We start from the raw sequence: 12,757 nt of genomic DNA, 5'->3' as shown, positions 1-12,757 counted from the left end.
TAGAAGCCCATTTGTACGACTGGCATGGTGTCTCAGGTAGAATCCCCATCAGGCTCTATGGCTTAGCTGCTTGAACTATCAATTCCTCAAGTAGGCTGTGAGCGTCTCCAAGCCAGGGGCCACCTGCTCAGTACCTAGACTGCTACCAACTCAAAGGAGCCATTCCACAAATATGGCTGATGATGATGGTGACGACGCTTTCTAGTTCAGGACTTGTCTATCCAGCAAGAGAAAGAAGAGGATAGAGAAGAATCCTCCGGGAAAACGGACCCTGAGAGCTTATCCAGTCTGGGCGCTCAAGTCTTCCTCAGGCCTGAGAAGCCAGCCCCCTGGATCACAGAACTTTGTTTCTCCAATTCACTGGCAACTGGTGTTTCAGCAGCAGGATGGAACCATAGGACAATACTGTCCTCTGTGTGGGGGACATTCAGCCTCACCCAGGCAGGCCACTACATCGTACAACAACATAGCCTCTAGTGGGATACTCCCTGGAATTGAGCAGGGCACAGCCCTTGCAACCGTGTGCAGCAGCCTTGCACCCAGGCTAGGAGAGAGGCAGGGGTAGCTTTCCCTCCATGCCGATCACTGGTAGCATGGACACCAGCAGAGCAGCCAGACATGTCTGTGAACAGGATGCTGAACATACCTGCTTCAAGTCCAGGCCCACAAGCCTGTTCCACAGCTGGTCCAGAGGCATGAGAAGCCTGGAGCTGAACAAGTCAGCAATCAGCCAGGCATCATCAGAGGTCCAGTGTGCGCACCCACAGCTCCCCCTCCAGACTTCCCAAGATTTCTTTGGCAGAAAGATCACTATCCATAAGTTCAAGTCAATAAGTATTTACTAAGCCTTTGCTACCTGCCAGGCTCTCTGCTAGGAGCCAGGGACACTGAGATAAAGAGGGACAGACAGATTATTTCAATACAGTATAGCAAGGACAATAGTGGAGATACTATAAACGCTGACAGGAGTGACCTCTGGAGGTGGGGAAGGAGGACTTATCTGGAGAAGGTGATGCCTAAACTGGGTCTTGAAGAAAGAATAGTAGGAGTTTGCCAGGAAAAGGGGTGGGGAGCATTTTAGGGTAAGAGCCTAAACGTGGAATGTGTGCCCCAACTCTGAAGCATTCAGAATTACTAGTGGTAAAGGCCAAGGCAGGGGAGGCTAGGGACGCTGGGCTGACGGGCAGGAGCGGGGTTATGGAGGGCTGTGTACACCACCCTAAAGGTTTCAGCAGGTGGCATGGAGCCATTGACAACTTTTAAGCAAGGGCGACAAAACAGTCAGCTCTGCATTTTGGATAGCTTTCTCTGACAGCTAAGTGAAGGAAGGAGATCAGAGACAGAGGGACCTGTCAGGAAGGTGTGGCAGAAGTCCAGGCAAGAGACAGTCTTCATCAGGGGAGAGGGAGACTCTGATGACAAATCTACCTGCATGCAAAGACGGCGTACCTGGACGCTGGAGTACCTGAGTCAGGCCAGGAGGAGGAGGCCGATCTAAGGACGCCTGGCTGCTCACTCCAGCTGATGCCACAGCTGTGTTTGGAGTCTAACTGGGGAGCTCTTCCCTAACCACAGAGAGGGTGCCCGACAGTACTCAACAAGGCTCAGCAGGTTGGGGCAGAGCCCTAGCAAAGAGCAAACCAACCAAATTACACAGCCCCGGGCAAGAAGCGGGAGGCTGGCTCGGAGCCAACACAAATCAGAAACCTGCTCCCACGCAGTTGTGTTAACAGGTCCACTTTGTCCTGTATTCACAGCTCCCCAAGTGTGTGCTGTCCAGCCAAGCAACAGCACCCTCCCAGAGGGGATCACAGACAGCTACCCCAAGCCTCAGAGCTGCACCCCTCTCTCACTTGTGGTTTAAAGCCCTCAAAGGAGGACCCCCCCCAGGCAAACACAAGTAGAGAGAGTCCAACAGAGACACAGAGACAGCACCCATAAGGGAACAGAAAGAGGCCTACCGCATGCTTCTCCTTCAGGTCCATGGGCCCAGAGTACTGCAGGCATGCCCAGATGAACGTGGTCACCCCCAAAAGGAAGGCTCCTCCCCAACATGTACAAACCCCAGGGGCTCTGTCACAGTCACAGCATCTGGGGAAAAAAGAGGAAAGAGATCCCGTAAGTCCAGGTTGCTGGAACAGGCGACTATCAGGAAATACAGCAGTACCATCTGAACAACAGAGTGGTGCATGGAACAGAACTGGCTCCACTGACCATGAACCCTGGCTGGCCCTGTTCTAGCGGCAGTGAGCTTCGGACAAATTCCCCTCTCTGAGGCCAGGAGGGAGCAGGCTACGGAGGGGACGCTGGAGGGCTGCAAGCTTTCCTCTTTTAACCCTAACGTTTGGAGGCACATGTTTTGTTCCACGTGTACTCTTTAACTCACTGATTTCCAGCAGGCAGGAAAAGCCCTGGCTTATCAGCTTTTTAAAAAGGGAAGGTTAGCATTAAGGTAAACTGGAATCTAGACACAACTAGAATGTTCAGGAGAGTGGTGGGGAGATGACAGAAAGTAGAGACAGGCTCACCCACTGCTGCCACTAGGAGCATGGAATCCGTCTATTTCCATTTGCTGGGAAACACACCGCACATGCCAACACATACATGGCCACAGACAGCCGGGCCTCTCGTGCGGTTTGCCAACAGGGCAGTGCTCCACAGGCACCTGGGCAGATGTCCACAAGGATGGGTGAGCCAATCTGACAACAATCTGGAAAATGAAGATTGCGTTACCTCCCCACCCACCACCCCTCTCCCCACACAACCCCTGACCCTCACTCATCCATCTTGGTAGCCAACATGCTTTAATGGTTTCAGACCAGGACATGTCTGGGTAAAGAGTGCCACTGAGTAATCTGGTTTGGTGCCAGGTGACTACTCGTGGAGAAAGTACTAACCTGCTGACTAGGGCAGTTCTTTGTGGGGCCTGCAGCAAAGCATCGCTAAGAAGCCCAGAAGAACTTATCCATGAAAAAGCTGTCTAGCAGCAACAAAAAAAGCTGTGTCTAGAGGACCCCAGCCAGGAGGCCCAGCCTCTGCATTCACCAGCTCCACTCCAAAATCCCCTCCAATTCCTCGCAAGGCAGCACCAGTGCCGACGTCCCAGGCCTGTCTCGCCAAGTATCTCCCTACCCCTGCCTTTCCAGCCAGGACTTTCAAAGCTGAGCTAGTTCCAAAGGGTTAGAGACAGACAGTGACACCGAAGCAGCCTTGCACCGCAGTGACATTTGGTCTTTGGCAGCCCACTGAAATGGGATCCTGAGAGGCCAAATCCACTTCTCCCCAAGGCCACTCTGACTCAGGCTCCCCAGGCCCTGTTTACGAGTACAGCTTGAGGTCCCCATGACACCCCATCCCAGCAGGGGCTGGATGAGGTAGTCACCACACAGGGAAAGGCACCAGGAACCAGATGGGGATTGTGCTTAATTCCTTCTGCCAACACTATGAGAGTGAAATAACCCTGTGGCCAGCTGGAACCACAGCAGTTCATTGAGGGCAGCCAGGAGCAGGACATTTTTCTAAGAGTCTGTTTTCCCATCACTCCATACATGGGATTCTGGGAGAGAGCTGTCCTTAACTGTCTGATCTGAAACCAGCAGCTGTATCCTTAAAGGGCCAGTTCTCCTCCTGCCCCACTGTGAAAAAAAGCACAGGCTTCAAAGCCAAATACCCCTGGGTTCAAATCCTGGCTCCAACATGTATCAAGTGCCAAATGACCTTGGGAAATCACTTGTCTCTCCGCCTCTCGGTTCTTATTCATAGAATGGAAATGACAATACCTACCACAGAGTGGTGCAACAGGAATTATGTAAAATATTACATGTGGAGGGTCTAGTCCAGTACTTGGCACATAGTAGGTCTTAATAAATAGCTGCCATTACTATCATCAGCAAACAAGAAATACAAACAAAGTACCCCCTAGGTCAGGAATGAGGACTTAAAAGTAAGGAGAAGAAAAAAACCAAAAGGCATAAGGGTTGTAAAGAGATAAGTAAAACTGTCTCTATTGGCAGAAGACCAGATCATATATGTAGAAAATCCTAGGTAATCTACAAATAAGATATTAGAACAAATAAGTGTGCAAGGTTGCAGGATACAAGGTCAAAATACAAATATAAATTAAATTTCTATATGCTATAATGAAATATAGAAAAATAAAAAATTTTAAATATCACTTATAATAGCACAAAAAAAACCTATGAAATACTTAGGGATGACTTTAACAAAAACATATGTAAGATCTGTCACTGCTGAGAGAAATTAAAGAAGAGCTAAATAAATGGAGAGATATACCATGTCCATGGGTTGGAAGACTTTAATTATTTAATATTTAAATAATTAAATTAAATAATATTTATATCAATACATTTATCAGTATTAATATTAATATGCACCCATTAGAATCACTAAAATGAAAACGATTGACAATAACTAGTGTTGGTGAGGGTATGAACTCATAAATTGCTGGTGGGAATGTAACATGGTACAACCACTTTGAAAAACATTTTGGCAGTTTCTGATAAAGTTAAGCATACACTTCCTATATGACCCAGTAATGAAAACATATGTCCTCAAAAAGAATTGTTCAAAGCAGCTTTATTGAAAATAGCCAAAAACTAGAAACAATCCAATACCCATTCACAGGTGATCGGATGAATAAACTGTGGTATATCTACACAAAACAGACTGAAGTACTGACACGCACAACGACATGGCTGAATCTCAAATACATGTGCTGAATGAAAGAGCCAGGCACAAAAGAGCATGCAGCATATGATTCCATTTTTTATAGAAAATTCAGAACAGGCAAAACGAATCCATAGTGACAGCAAGCAGATCAGGGGTTGCCTGGGGCAGGGGGAGGGGATGACTGCAAAGGGCGCTGGGATCTCTTGTTCAATATCCTGATTGTGGGTGGTAGTTACAGCGGTATACACATTTGTCAAAATTCTTTGAACTATATACTTAAAAGGAGCATTTTATTGTGTGTAAATACTGCCTCAATCAAGCTGATTTTAAAAAGTAAGGTGGGATCTGAGATCCAACTAAATCAGCTCAACCAAGCTCTACACTGCCTGGCACATGCAAGATTGGGTATAAAAGAGAAGAGACAGTGAAGGAAATGAACATTTATCAAGTGCCTACTGTGTGAAATAACTGCATATATTTAATAAGCGTTAGGAATGGTCCTATTTTCAAAGTATAAGATACAGTCCTTTCCCTAGAGGGATTTATAACATAGGCAGTTTTTGGCTATTATGAAAAAAGATAACTAAAATTCAAGTTGACATTGAAATACTAAATGAGAATTGCAAACAGGTGCCTAGGAGTGAGACAACAGACAGCAACCCAAGCAAGAACTAGAAGTCCCAACAAAGGTACCAAGGAAGAAATGCAGGAGCCTTTGTGAAAGATGGTGGATCTGACCTGTTTGGTTAGAACCAAAGGCCTTAGGAAGTAAGGGCGAGGAAATGAAGGGCCACATAGCACAGGGAATCAGGGGCCAAAATGCAGGGCCCCTTGAAGCCCAAAACAGAGAGATCCTGAGGGGTCACTGAAGTTTTCTAAGCGGGCCCAGTATTTTAAGAGGGTAGAGAATGGATCATAGTGGGAAGGGAAAGAAATTACAAGGCAGAAGAGTTAGAAGAAAATAACAATCTTGGTTTGCCATAACAAGTATCTAGACAAAGGTAGCATAGTAGCCATGAAAACAAAGGGATGGATGCTTCCTGCTGCCAAGCTCAAAATCAGCACTAAAATGAGCTAAGTGGATGCCCAAGGTTCAGGTTGAGGGCGAGGTAAGGAGTTGGCTGTCCTTCTTATCCATTCTAATGCAAACTTCATTAGCTGTGCTTGCACTCTAGCCATGCCCAACACACCAAAAATACAATTTGCTGGACCTGTATTCAGTTGAATAGCTGGGCCCAAAGGGTACTAAGTGACAGACTGATGTCCAGCTGGAGGGAAGTTTTTAATATCAAGCCTCAGGGTTCTATCTTTGGTGGCATCCTAGTCAATACTGTTATCAATGACTTGAGTGAGGAAACAGATGGTATGCTAATCAAATTCTTGGATAGTATAGACCTGGAAAGGAGATCAAAGTCAAGATCCAAGAAGATCTCAACAGGCTGAAATGATGGGCCAAATCTAACAGATTCAATTTAACTGAAATATATTCAATAGTAAGTCCTGTGCTTAGGTTCAAAAGCAACTGTATAAAACTACTATAAATGACCCAATTAAATGTGATTTCAATAGACGTGACATGGCCGCTCAAAGTTCATTCACATTTCAGCTACATTAACAGACAGTCTCCAAAAAGAGAGAGGTAAGGTCTGATTCCTATACATATCAGAGCATATCTGGAATATTTTGTTCATTTGTGAATCACACACTTTAAGAAGGACAGTAACAAATCTGGAAGGCTCCCAGACAGCAGCAACCAGGTTGGAGAAATTATGACCTGAGAAACGATGGAAAGAAGTGAAGATGCTTAGCCAGTACACCAAAAACACATGGGGTGAGAGTAGGGCTAGAAAGGCATGATGGCTGCCAGGTGAAAGAAGGGCCAGGCTTACTCTGGAAGGCTCCAAAAACAGGGACTAGATTGGGGGAAGAAGCTCTAGGGAGGTAGACTGGGACTTCATATGAGCAATATCTCTTACATAATTAGAACTGTATTAAAAAAATGGAATAGTCTGCCCCTGAGAGGCAATGAGCTCCCCATCATTAGAGGCATCCAGGAAGAAGCTGGGAAATTATGGAGATGATAAATACATCAGGTAGCAAATAAGCAAGAGACTTGGTGTGGTCTCTTCTAACCCCGAGAGACTATGAAATCAACAAATCCAGTAGCTCCTACATATGAAAAGATGCTCAGCTCCACTCATAAGAGATACCCAAATTAGACTACCCCAAGAGAAAGTTGGAAGACTTTCACCACCTGACTTCAAGCTTTATCAAGCTTCAGTAATCAAGGCAGTGTAGTATTGGCCTGGTAACAGAAGTTCTAGAAATAGATCCAGACATAGATGGTGAATTGATTTTCAAAAAAAGGTGCAAAGGTCATTCAGTGAATAAAAGATAGTCTTTTCAATAAATTGTGCTGGAACAACTGAATATTCAGACGCAAAAAAAAAAAAAAAAAACTTGGAAATATAGCTTGCACCATATACCAAAATTAACTAAAAATGGATCATAGACCTAAATGTAAAAGAAAAACTATAAAACTTCTAGAAAATAGGAAAAAATCTTTGTGACTTTGTGTTAGATTTATTAGATTCAATACCAAAAGCACAACCCACAAAGGAAGAAATAAATTGGAACTGAGGGGCTGGGGACAGGAATGGGCGGGAGAATTTTCACTGTATATACTTTGTGCCTTTTAATTTTCAAACCATGTGAATGTACTATCAAATGTATCTTTAAAAAATCAGCAACCTCTCACTTCTGGGTATATACCCTAAAGAAGCGGAAATAGGGACTCAAATAGACTTTTGTACATCCATGCTCATAGCAGCATTATTCACAATAGCCAAAAGGTGGAAGCGATCCAAGTGTCCATCAACAGATGAATGGACAAACAAGATGTGGTCTATACATACACTGGAATATTATTTAGACTTAAAAAGGGAGAAAATTCTGACATACGCTACAACATGGATGAACTTTGAAGACCTTTGAAGAACTTAAGTGAAATAAGCCACTCACAAAAGAACAAATATTGTATAATACCTCTTATTTGAGGTTCCTAGAATAGTCAAATTCATAGGTGGATGCCAGGGAGTGGGGGCAGGGGAGGAATAGGGGGTTATTGTTTAATGGGGACAGAGTTCCAGTTTGTGAAGATGAAAACGTTTTGGAGGTGGATGGTGGCGATGGTTGCATAACGATATGAATGGCCTTAATGCCACAGAGCTGGTTAAAATGGTAAATTTTATGTTATGTATATTTTACCACAATAAAAAAAGTCAGCAACTTCTGATTCTCATTTTACCATAGACTCTGCCTTCTGTTACTATACAATATTCCCCCCTTGGATTCCATGTCAACTTTAGGAATGTTTATGCTCTTTTCAACACATCTTTGAGTCTCTCATCAGTATATATCTTTTCCAAGTGTTTCCCATTATTTTTCTGTTTACTTCCCTACTAAGGAAGGTATCACGAATCTCTTTTTCAGGAAGATCCTGAAATTAAGAAAACTGGGTTCATTTAATTACACTAAGATTTCTGGTTTTCCAATGGCTGCTCTTAAAGGGTCTCCTTCCCTTGGGCATCCAGCTCCACCCCCCGGGCCCCCGTCACTTTTGGCCTTTGGAGCCAGTAAAACCCAAAGCAATCAGTGTGAGATGTAGGCCTCATGCCGGGTCTAAATCTGGCCCTTACTCTACCTGCCACGTCATGTGACCCATACTGTTTACTACTGTCTCAGCAGCCACAGGCAAAGCTTATTATTACACAAACCCCTGATCACCAAACCACACATTCTGGCTGGCCGGTCCCTTCGGAAGAAAAACATTCCTGCTGCAGTCGTGGCCTACCCTTTATTTCACCTGTGCTCCTGTAAACAAATCCAGGCCTGCTCGGAAACCAGCATTCAAACAATAGTTTTAAAGGAGCCTATCTTTTAGGTAAAGAAAGACACTCTCGAGAAGACAACATCGACACAGTAACAAGATAAAAAAATACTGACACACGTATACCAGTGAAGTGCCAACCATGAGCTCGAACCTTCTCACTGAAGCCCAGGAATGGATTTAGGGGCTCTGTCTTCCCAGCTCGGACTGCTAGCGTAAGAGCTCATACTTGACTCACCAGGTGAGGGTCAAGAAAGCCTTGGGTGTAGGTAATAGTTACATTAGCACTCCTCCCTCTCCACAGAAATTGTTTCCCAAGCCCGACATTAAGGAAAGAGCAATGGGGAGGAACGGAAGGATTGCGACCTTCATTTCCCATTAACTCTGCAGGAGGTGAGCTTTCCAAAAGGCTGATTCTCAACACTTGGAGTTGGCACTCCCTAGCAACTTCTCAAAATAGAAATAGAAGCGCTTTCTGTTTTCTTCCATCTAACCGCCCAACCCTGGCTCTCCAGGTCTAATCTTCTGATGTCCGGTCACCACAAACAAGGGGCAGGGTGGGGGGGTGGGGGATTCAAGGGCAGTTAACTCTCAATTATTTGGCCACTGATGGATGGTTTGTACTTCACCTCCCTGGTCAATGCACTACTCCATAGTATCCACCAGTATCCCTATTTGAAGTTCTGACAAAAAGAACCAGTGAGCAAGGAAGTGAAAGCTAACATGGCCGCTAAAACAAGACTTGCAGAGTATTTGTGGATTCTATTTGAACACGCTGTCCCCTGTTCCAGGGTTATGACAGTCTGGGTTCTGATGTGTTCTCATCTTTACAGTGATTTTCGAACTTTTTTATACCATGGATCACTTTTGACTCTTTAGAAAATGAACCTATACCATTGTTTTTTAAAAAATTAAAACTACCTTGGAATACTAAGATTGGCCTTTCTTTTGCCAAGATTATCATAAAGACATACCACCGTGGTATTTCTTCTTTCCTCAGTGGTTCTCAACCTTTTTCTGCCTCCACACTGTTCTCATACACAACACATTTCCACTAATAGCATCTCTAATAACACTACACTGGTTCCCAAAAAACAGAGGAAGAGGCTACCTTGACCTGACTCCATCCCTTCCTGCCCTCAACAGAGAATCATTGTAATCATTTATGCCCCAAAACACACAGAGAGACCACAATAAATACTAACGCAAGAAATTAGCCAGTGAACTACCCACTGGTTACTTAAAATGAAGGAATGCAAGAATGGATTAAGAACCTGGTAAGTGCTAGACCCCATGCTATCTACACCTATGTATAGGGGTCCTATATACACCATCTCATTTATTGTATACAACCACCCTGCAGGGGGCTTAGAGAAGTTAGGGAACTTGATCTCCTCTGATCACACCTAGGAAACAACTGGCTCCAGGGGATAAAGAACTTTAGAGCCTGGCCTTCAGAGCTCCAGTCCTGGCTCTAGGTGACCCTGGCCCTGCCCTGTTGCCCCTCCCAACAGTCTCCTCTTGTGTAAAATAAAAACGTAAAAACTCTCCTCCTCCCCACTTGCAGCTTTCTAAGAGTACCCTGGGAATAACTCCACTATGTCACTAAAGCTGAGTGTCTTGAATAAAGGATGAGAAAACTACCACCTCCTTCAATGCACAAATTCACACACTAGAAGGAAAAGATCAAGTATAGAGCTCCCTCCTTTTTTCCCCTAGAGCCCCAAGAAAACTCGGAAGAGAGGGTGGGATGTAGCAGCACGTGACCAAATCTACGAACACGCCAAAGTGCAGCCTGTGGTTACACACCAGTGAAAGAAGAGCAGGGTCTGCCTCGCACCGGGCACCGGGCACGGGGCGCCGGCCAGGGGCTCACACCGTGGCATGCGAGGACTGTCAGACTGGACGTGAGGGGAGTGTGCGGCAGAGGAATGAGGGCACAGCACAGAAATCAGTTTATAGGATGGCAAGTATTGTATTCCTGTGGTTGCTGCTCAGGAATCTTTAAACGATTCTGGAAAGACGGAAGGACAACAAAAAGCACGGCACACTCCAAACCGCAGGGTCGCTGCTCAGGGTTGAGAAGCCCCTCGGCTCCCTCCACCTTGGCCCGGGGTACTCGGTCAGCACGAGGGCCGGCCAGCAGCTGAGAGCGCGCGCAGGGGAGACAACGGTCTGAACTGGGGCCGGGGTGGGGGACTCGCAGAGGTCTATAAATACACTGGACATCAGCGTTGGAAGCCCCCTGGGCCAGGGCCCAGCCACGACAAACCTGGGGCAGGGATTCTTTGTTGGCGGGAGGCTTCGATTTCTGGCGCGGGACCCCCAAGGGGCCAAGCCAGGGCCGAGGGCAAGTGTGAGCACCCGGGAGAAGGAAAAGGCCAAGAGCTGGAGGCAGGAGTCAGTTCCTTGACTCCCCCTCGAAGGGATCCCCCAAGGCCAATCCCTGGCTGCAGACCCCAGACTCCCCTCGCCTCGACCAAGAATCCAGAGGACGCGGAAGGCCGAGCCCCACACCCTCTAGCTCCCCTTGCTTCGGGCCACGAGCCTTCTCGTACTTACCGGGGCCCGGGGGCCTGTCTTCCTCTCCCACGTCCTCTCCCCTCCCTGCCCCTCCTCACTTCACGTCCCCTCCTCCAAGGGCTGCAGCCATGTCTGTTACTGGCAACTCTAAAGGGGCTTGCCTCCCTTCTCGGACACAGAGACGCCGGCTGGCGAGCTAAAGTTCTGGGTGCTGATTGGTTGAAGTCCCAATCGGCTGGGCATTTCTGCCTTCTTATTGGCTGCGCGGCGCGCAAGACTGTAGCTGCAGCCTCCCCTCCAGGAGCCTGGCGGAATTAAGTGCCAAGCGACCGGCGGGAGCCCTCGCAACCGCTCTCCATCCTTGGGCGTACTCCTCAGGCGGTTTCTAGTCTAGGGGTCCTGACCAGAGGCCAGGGAACGGCTTCCACCTTGCTTAGTTTTCCTACAGAATTATCCGAAAAAGATGAACAGAGCTATCCCTCCAACCCCCCCACCCCCGCCGTTTTTCTTTCTTTTTAAAATAAGCCCTTGCAGAGCGCACGCTCGTGTCTCTTACTTCTTCTAAGCTTCCTCCTTGTTGCTGGGAACAAGTGCCTAGAGACCCTTGCTCAGAGACCTTCGAGAGTCTCTTAGGAACTAATACTGTGCCCAAACCAAAGCTGGAGAGTCTAAGATAATAGTGCGGGGTTTCCCCCCAGCTCGGCTGAACTCTAAAGGGAAAAACAAGTTAAATTTTTTTCCTAGATAATTAGAGAAATCGCCTGGGAGACCTCTCTTGGGAAAACAAAGCCAGACTGTGTCAGTATTTACTTCTGTTTTCCCAGAGATCTCGGTCTGGAGACTTGGTTTTTTGTTTTTTAATCTGTTTATAAAATTGGAAGAGGGTCATGGCTAGCCCTGGGAAGTGAAAGCCCCTTCTCCCTATTAATGAATTTAGTTACGTAATTAAAATCTCTCTTTCTTATCAGCTGGACAGGAAGGTGCCATTTCAGTACCTAATCTTGTATGTTTGAAATGTTATAGCTATTGCCTAAAACACAGGTAGACTCGTGTTACTTTCCTGCCCACAAAAATCTTCTGCATTTTTGCAAAGAGAGGAAGTCCAAATCTCTCTGCCTGGCGTTGAAAGCACCTCATAAATCAACTCAGGTGGACATTTCCAGGCTTAACTCCCCACAGGCCAAACTACTGCCGTGACATAGATTCATCACCACCCCTAAATGCATCTGGGATCCTCCCACCTCTGCTCGTTTGCCCAAGAGATTCCCTGTGCTTTGAAGGTTCATTCCTACCAACAAAGCCGACATTCAAATCCATGCCCATCCTGAAGGCCCATCTCAAACGCTACCCACCCAAAAGCCTTTCCTGGTTTTTAGTCATGGAAATGCTTGTCTATATAGTACTGTGCCTCTTTCTTTTGCGTCTGCATTGTCATCTTTACAAACGTATGCTTTCTACACCATTGTTTTTGTAAGACCTCAGGCTCCCTGAAGGCAGCTGGCTTATCCTGGCAGTCCCCACAACGTCTTACTCAGAGCCTTGTACCCAGTAAACGTTTGCTGAATTGAACTAGTCAGTTGTCTCTAGCTTATGTCTTTCCACTTGATCCCGGAAGATGTACATGGCTACGTTTGGAAGATTAACAAATGTAAGAGT

The 12,757-nt window shown here is 46.3% G+C and overlaps 1 protein-coding gene across 11 annotated transcripts in view; it reads right to left on the bottom strand.

The window, feature by feature from the left end:
• TMEM94 (transmembrane protein 94) overlaps positions 1 to 11,291 on the bottom strand; it is a 33,103-nt gene extending 21,812 nt beyond the window's left edge. For 7 of the 11 annotated variants that reach the window (XM_044744580.2, XM_044744581.2, XM_044744584.2 and 4 more), the window contains exons 1-3: positions 11,141 to 11,267; positions 2,529 to 2,710; positions 1,962 to 2,091 (exon numbers count right to left, since the gene is read on the bottom strand). In XM_044744580.2, coding sequence (XP_044600515.1) covers positions 1,962 to 2,091; positions 2,529 to 2,602 — 204 coding nt within the window. In that variant the 5' untranslated portion in view covers positions 2,603 to 2,710; positions 11,141 to 11,267. Of the gene's footprint in view, positions 1 to 1,961; positions 2,092 to 2,528; positions 2,711 to 11,140 lie in introns of all 11 variants that reach the window. The other 4 variants (XM_070483619.1, XM_070483621.1, XM_070483618.1 and 1 more) reach the window with 2 other exon arrangements.
• Positions 11,292 to 12,757: the final 1,466 nt, after the last annotated feature.

The sequence above is a fragment of the Equus asinus genome, chromosome 13, assembly GCF_041296235.1.
Source record: "Equus asinus isolate D_3611 breed Donkey chromosome 13, EquAss-T2T_v2, whole genome shotgun sequence".
Taxonomy (NCBI): domain Eukaryota; kingdom Metazoa; phylum Chordata; class Mammalia; order Perissodactyla; family Equidae; genus Equus; species Equus asinus.
The sequence above is the reverse complement of the archived record's forward strand: the minus strand, read 5'-3'. Positions and strand labels throughout refer to the sequence as shown.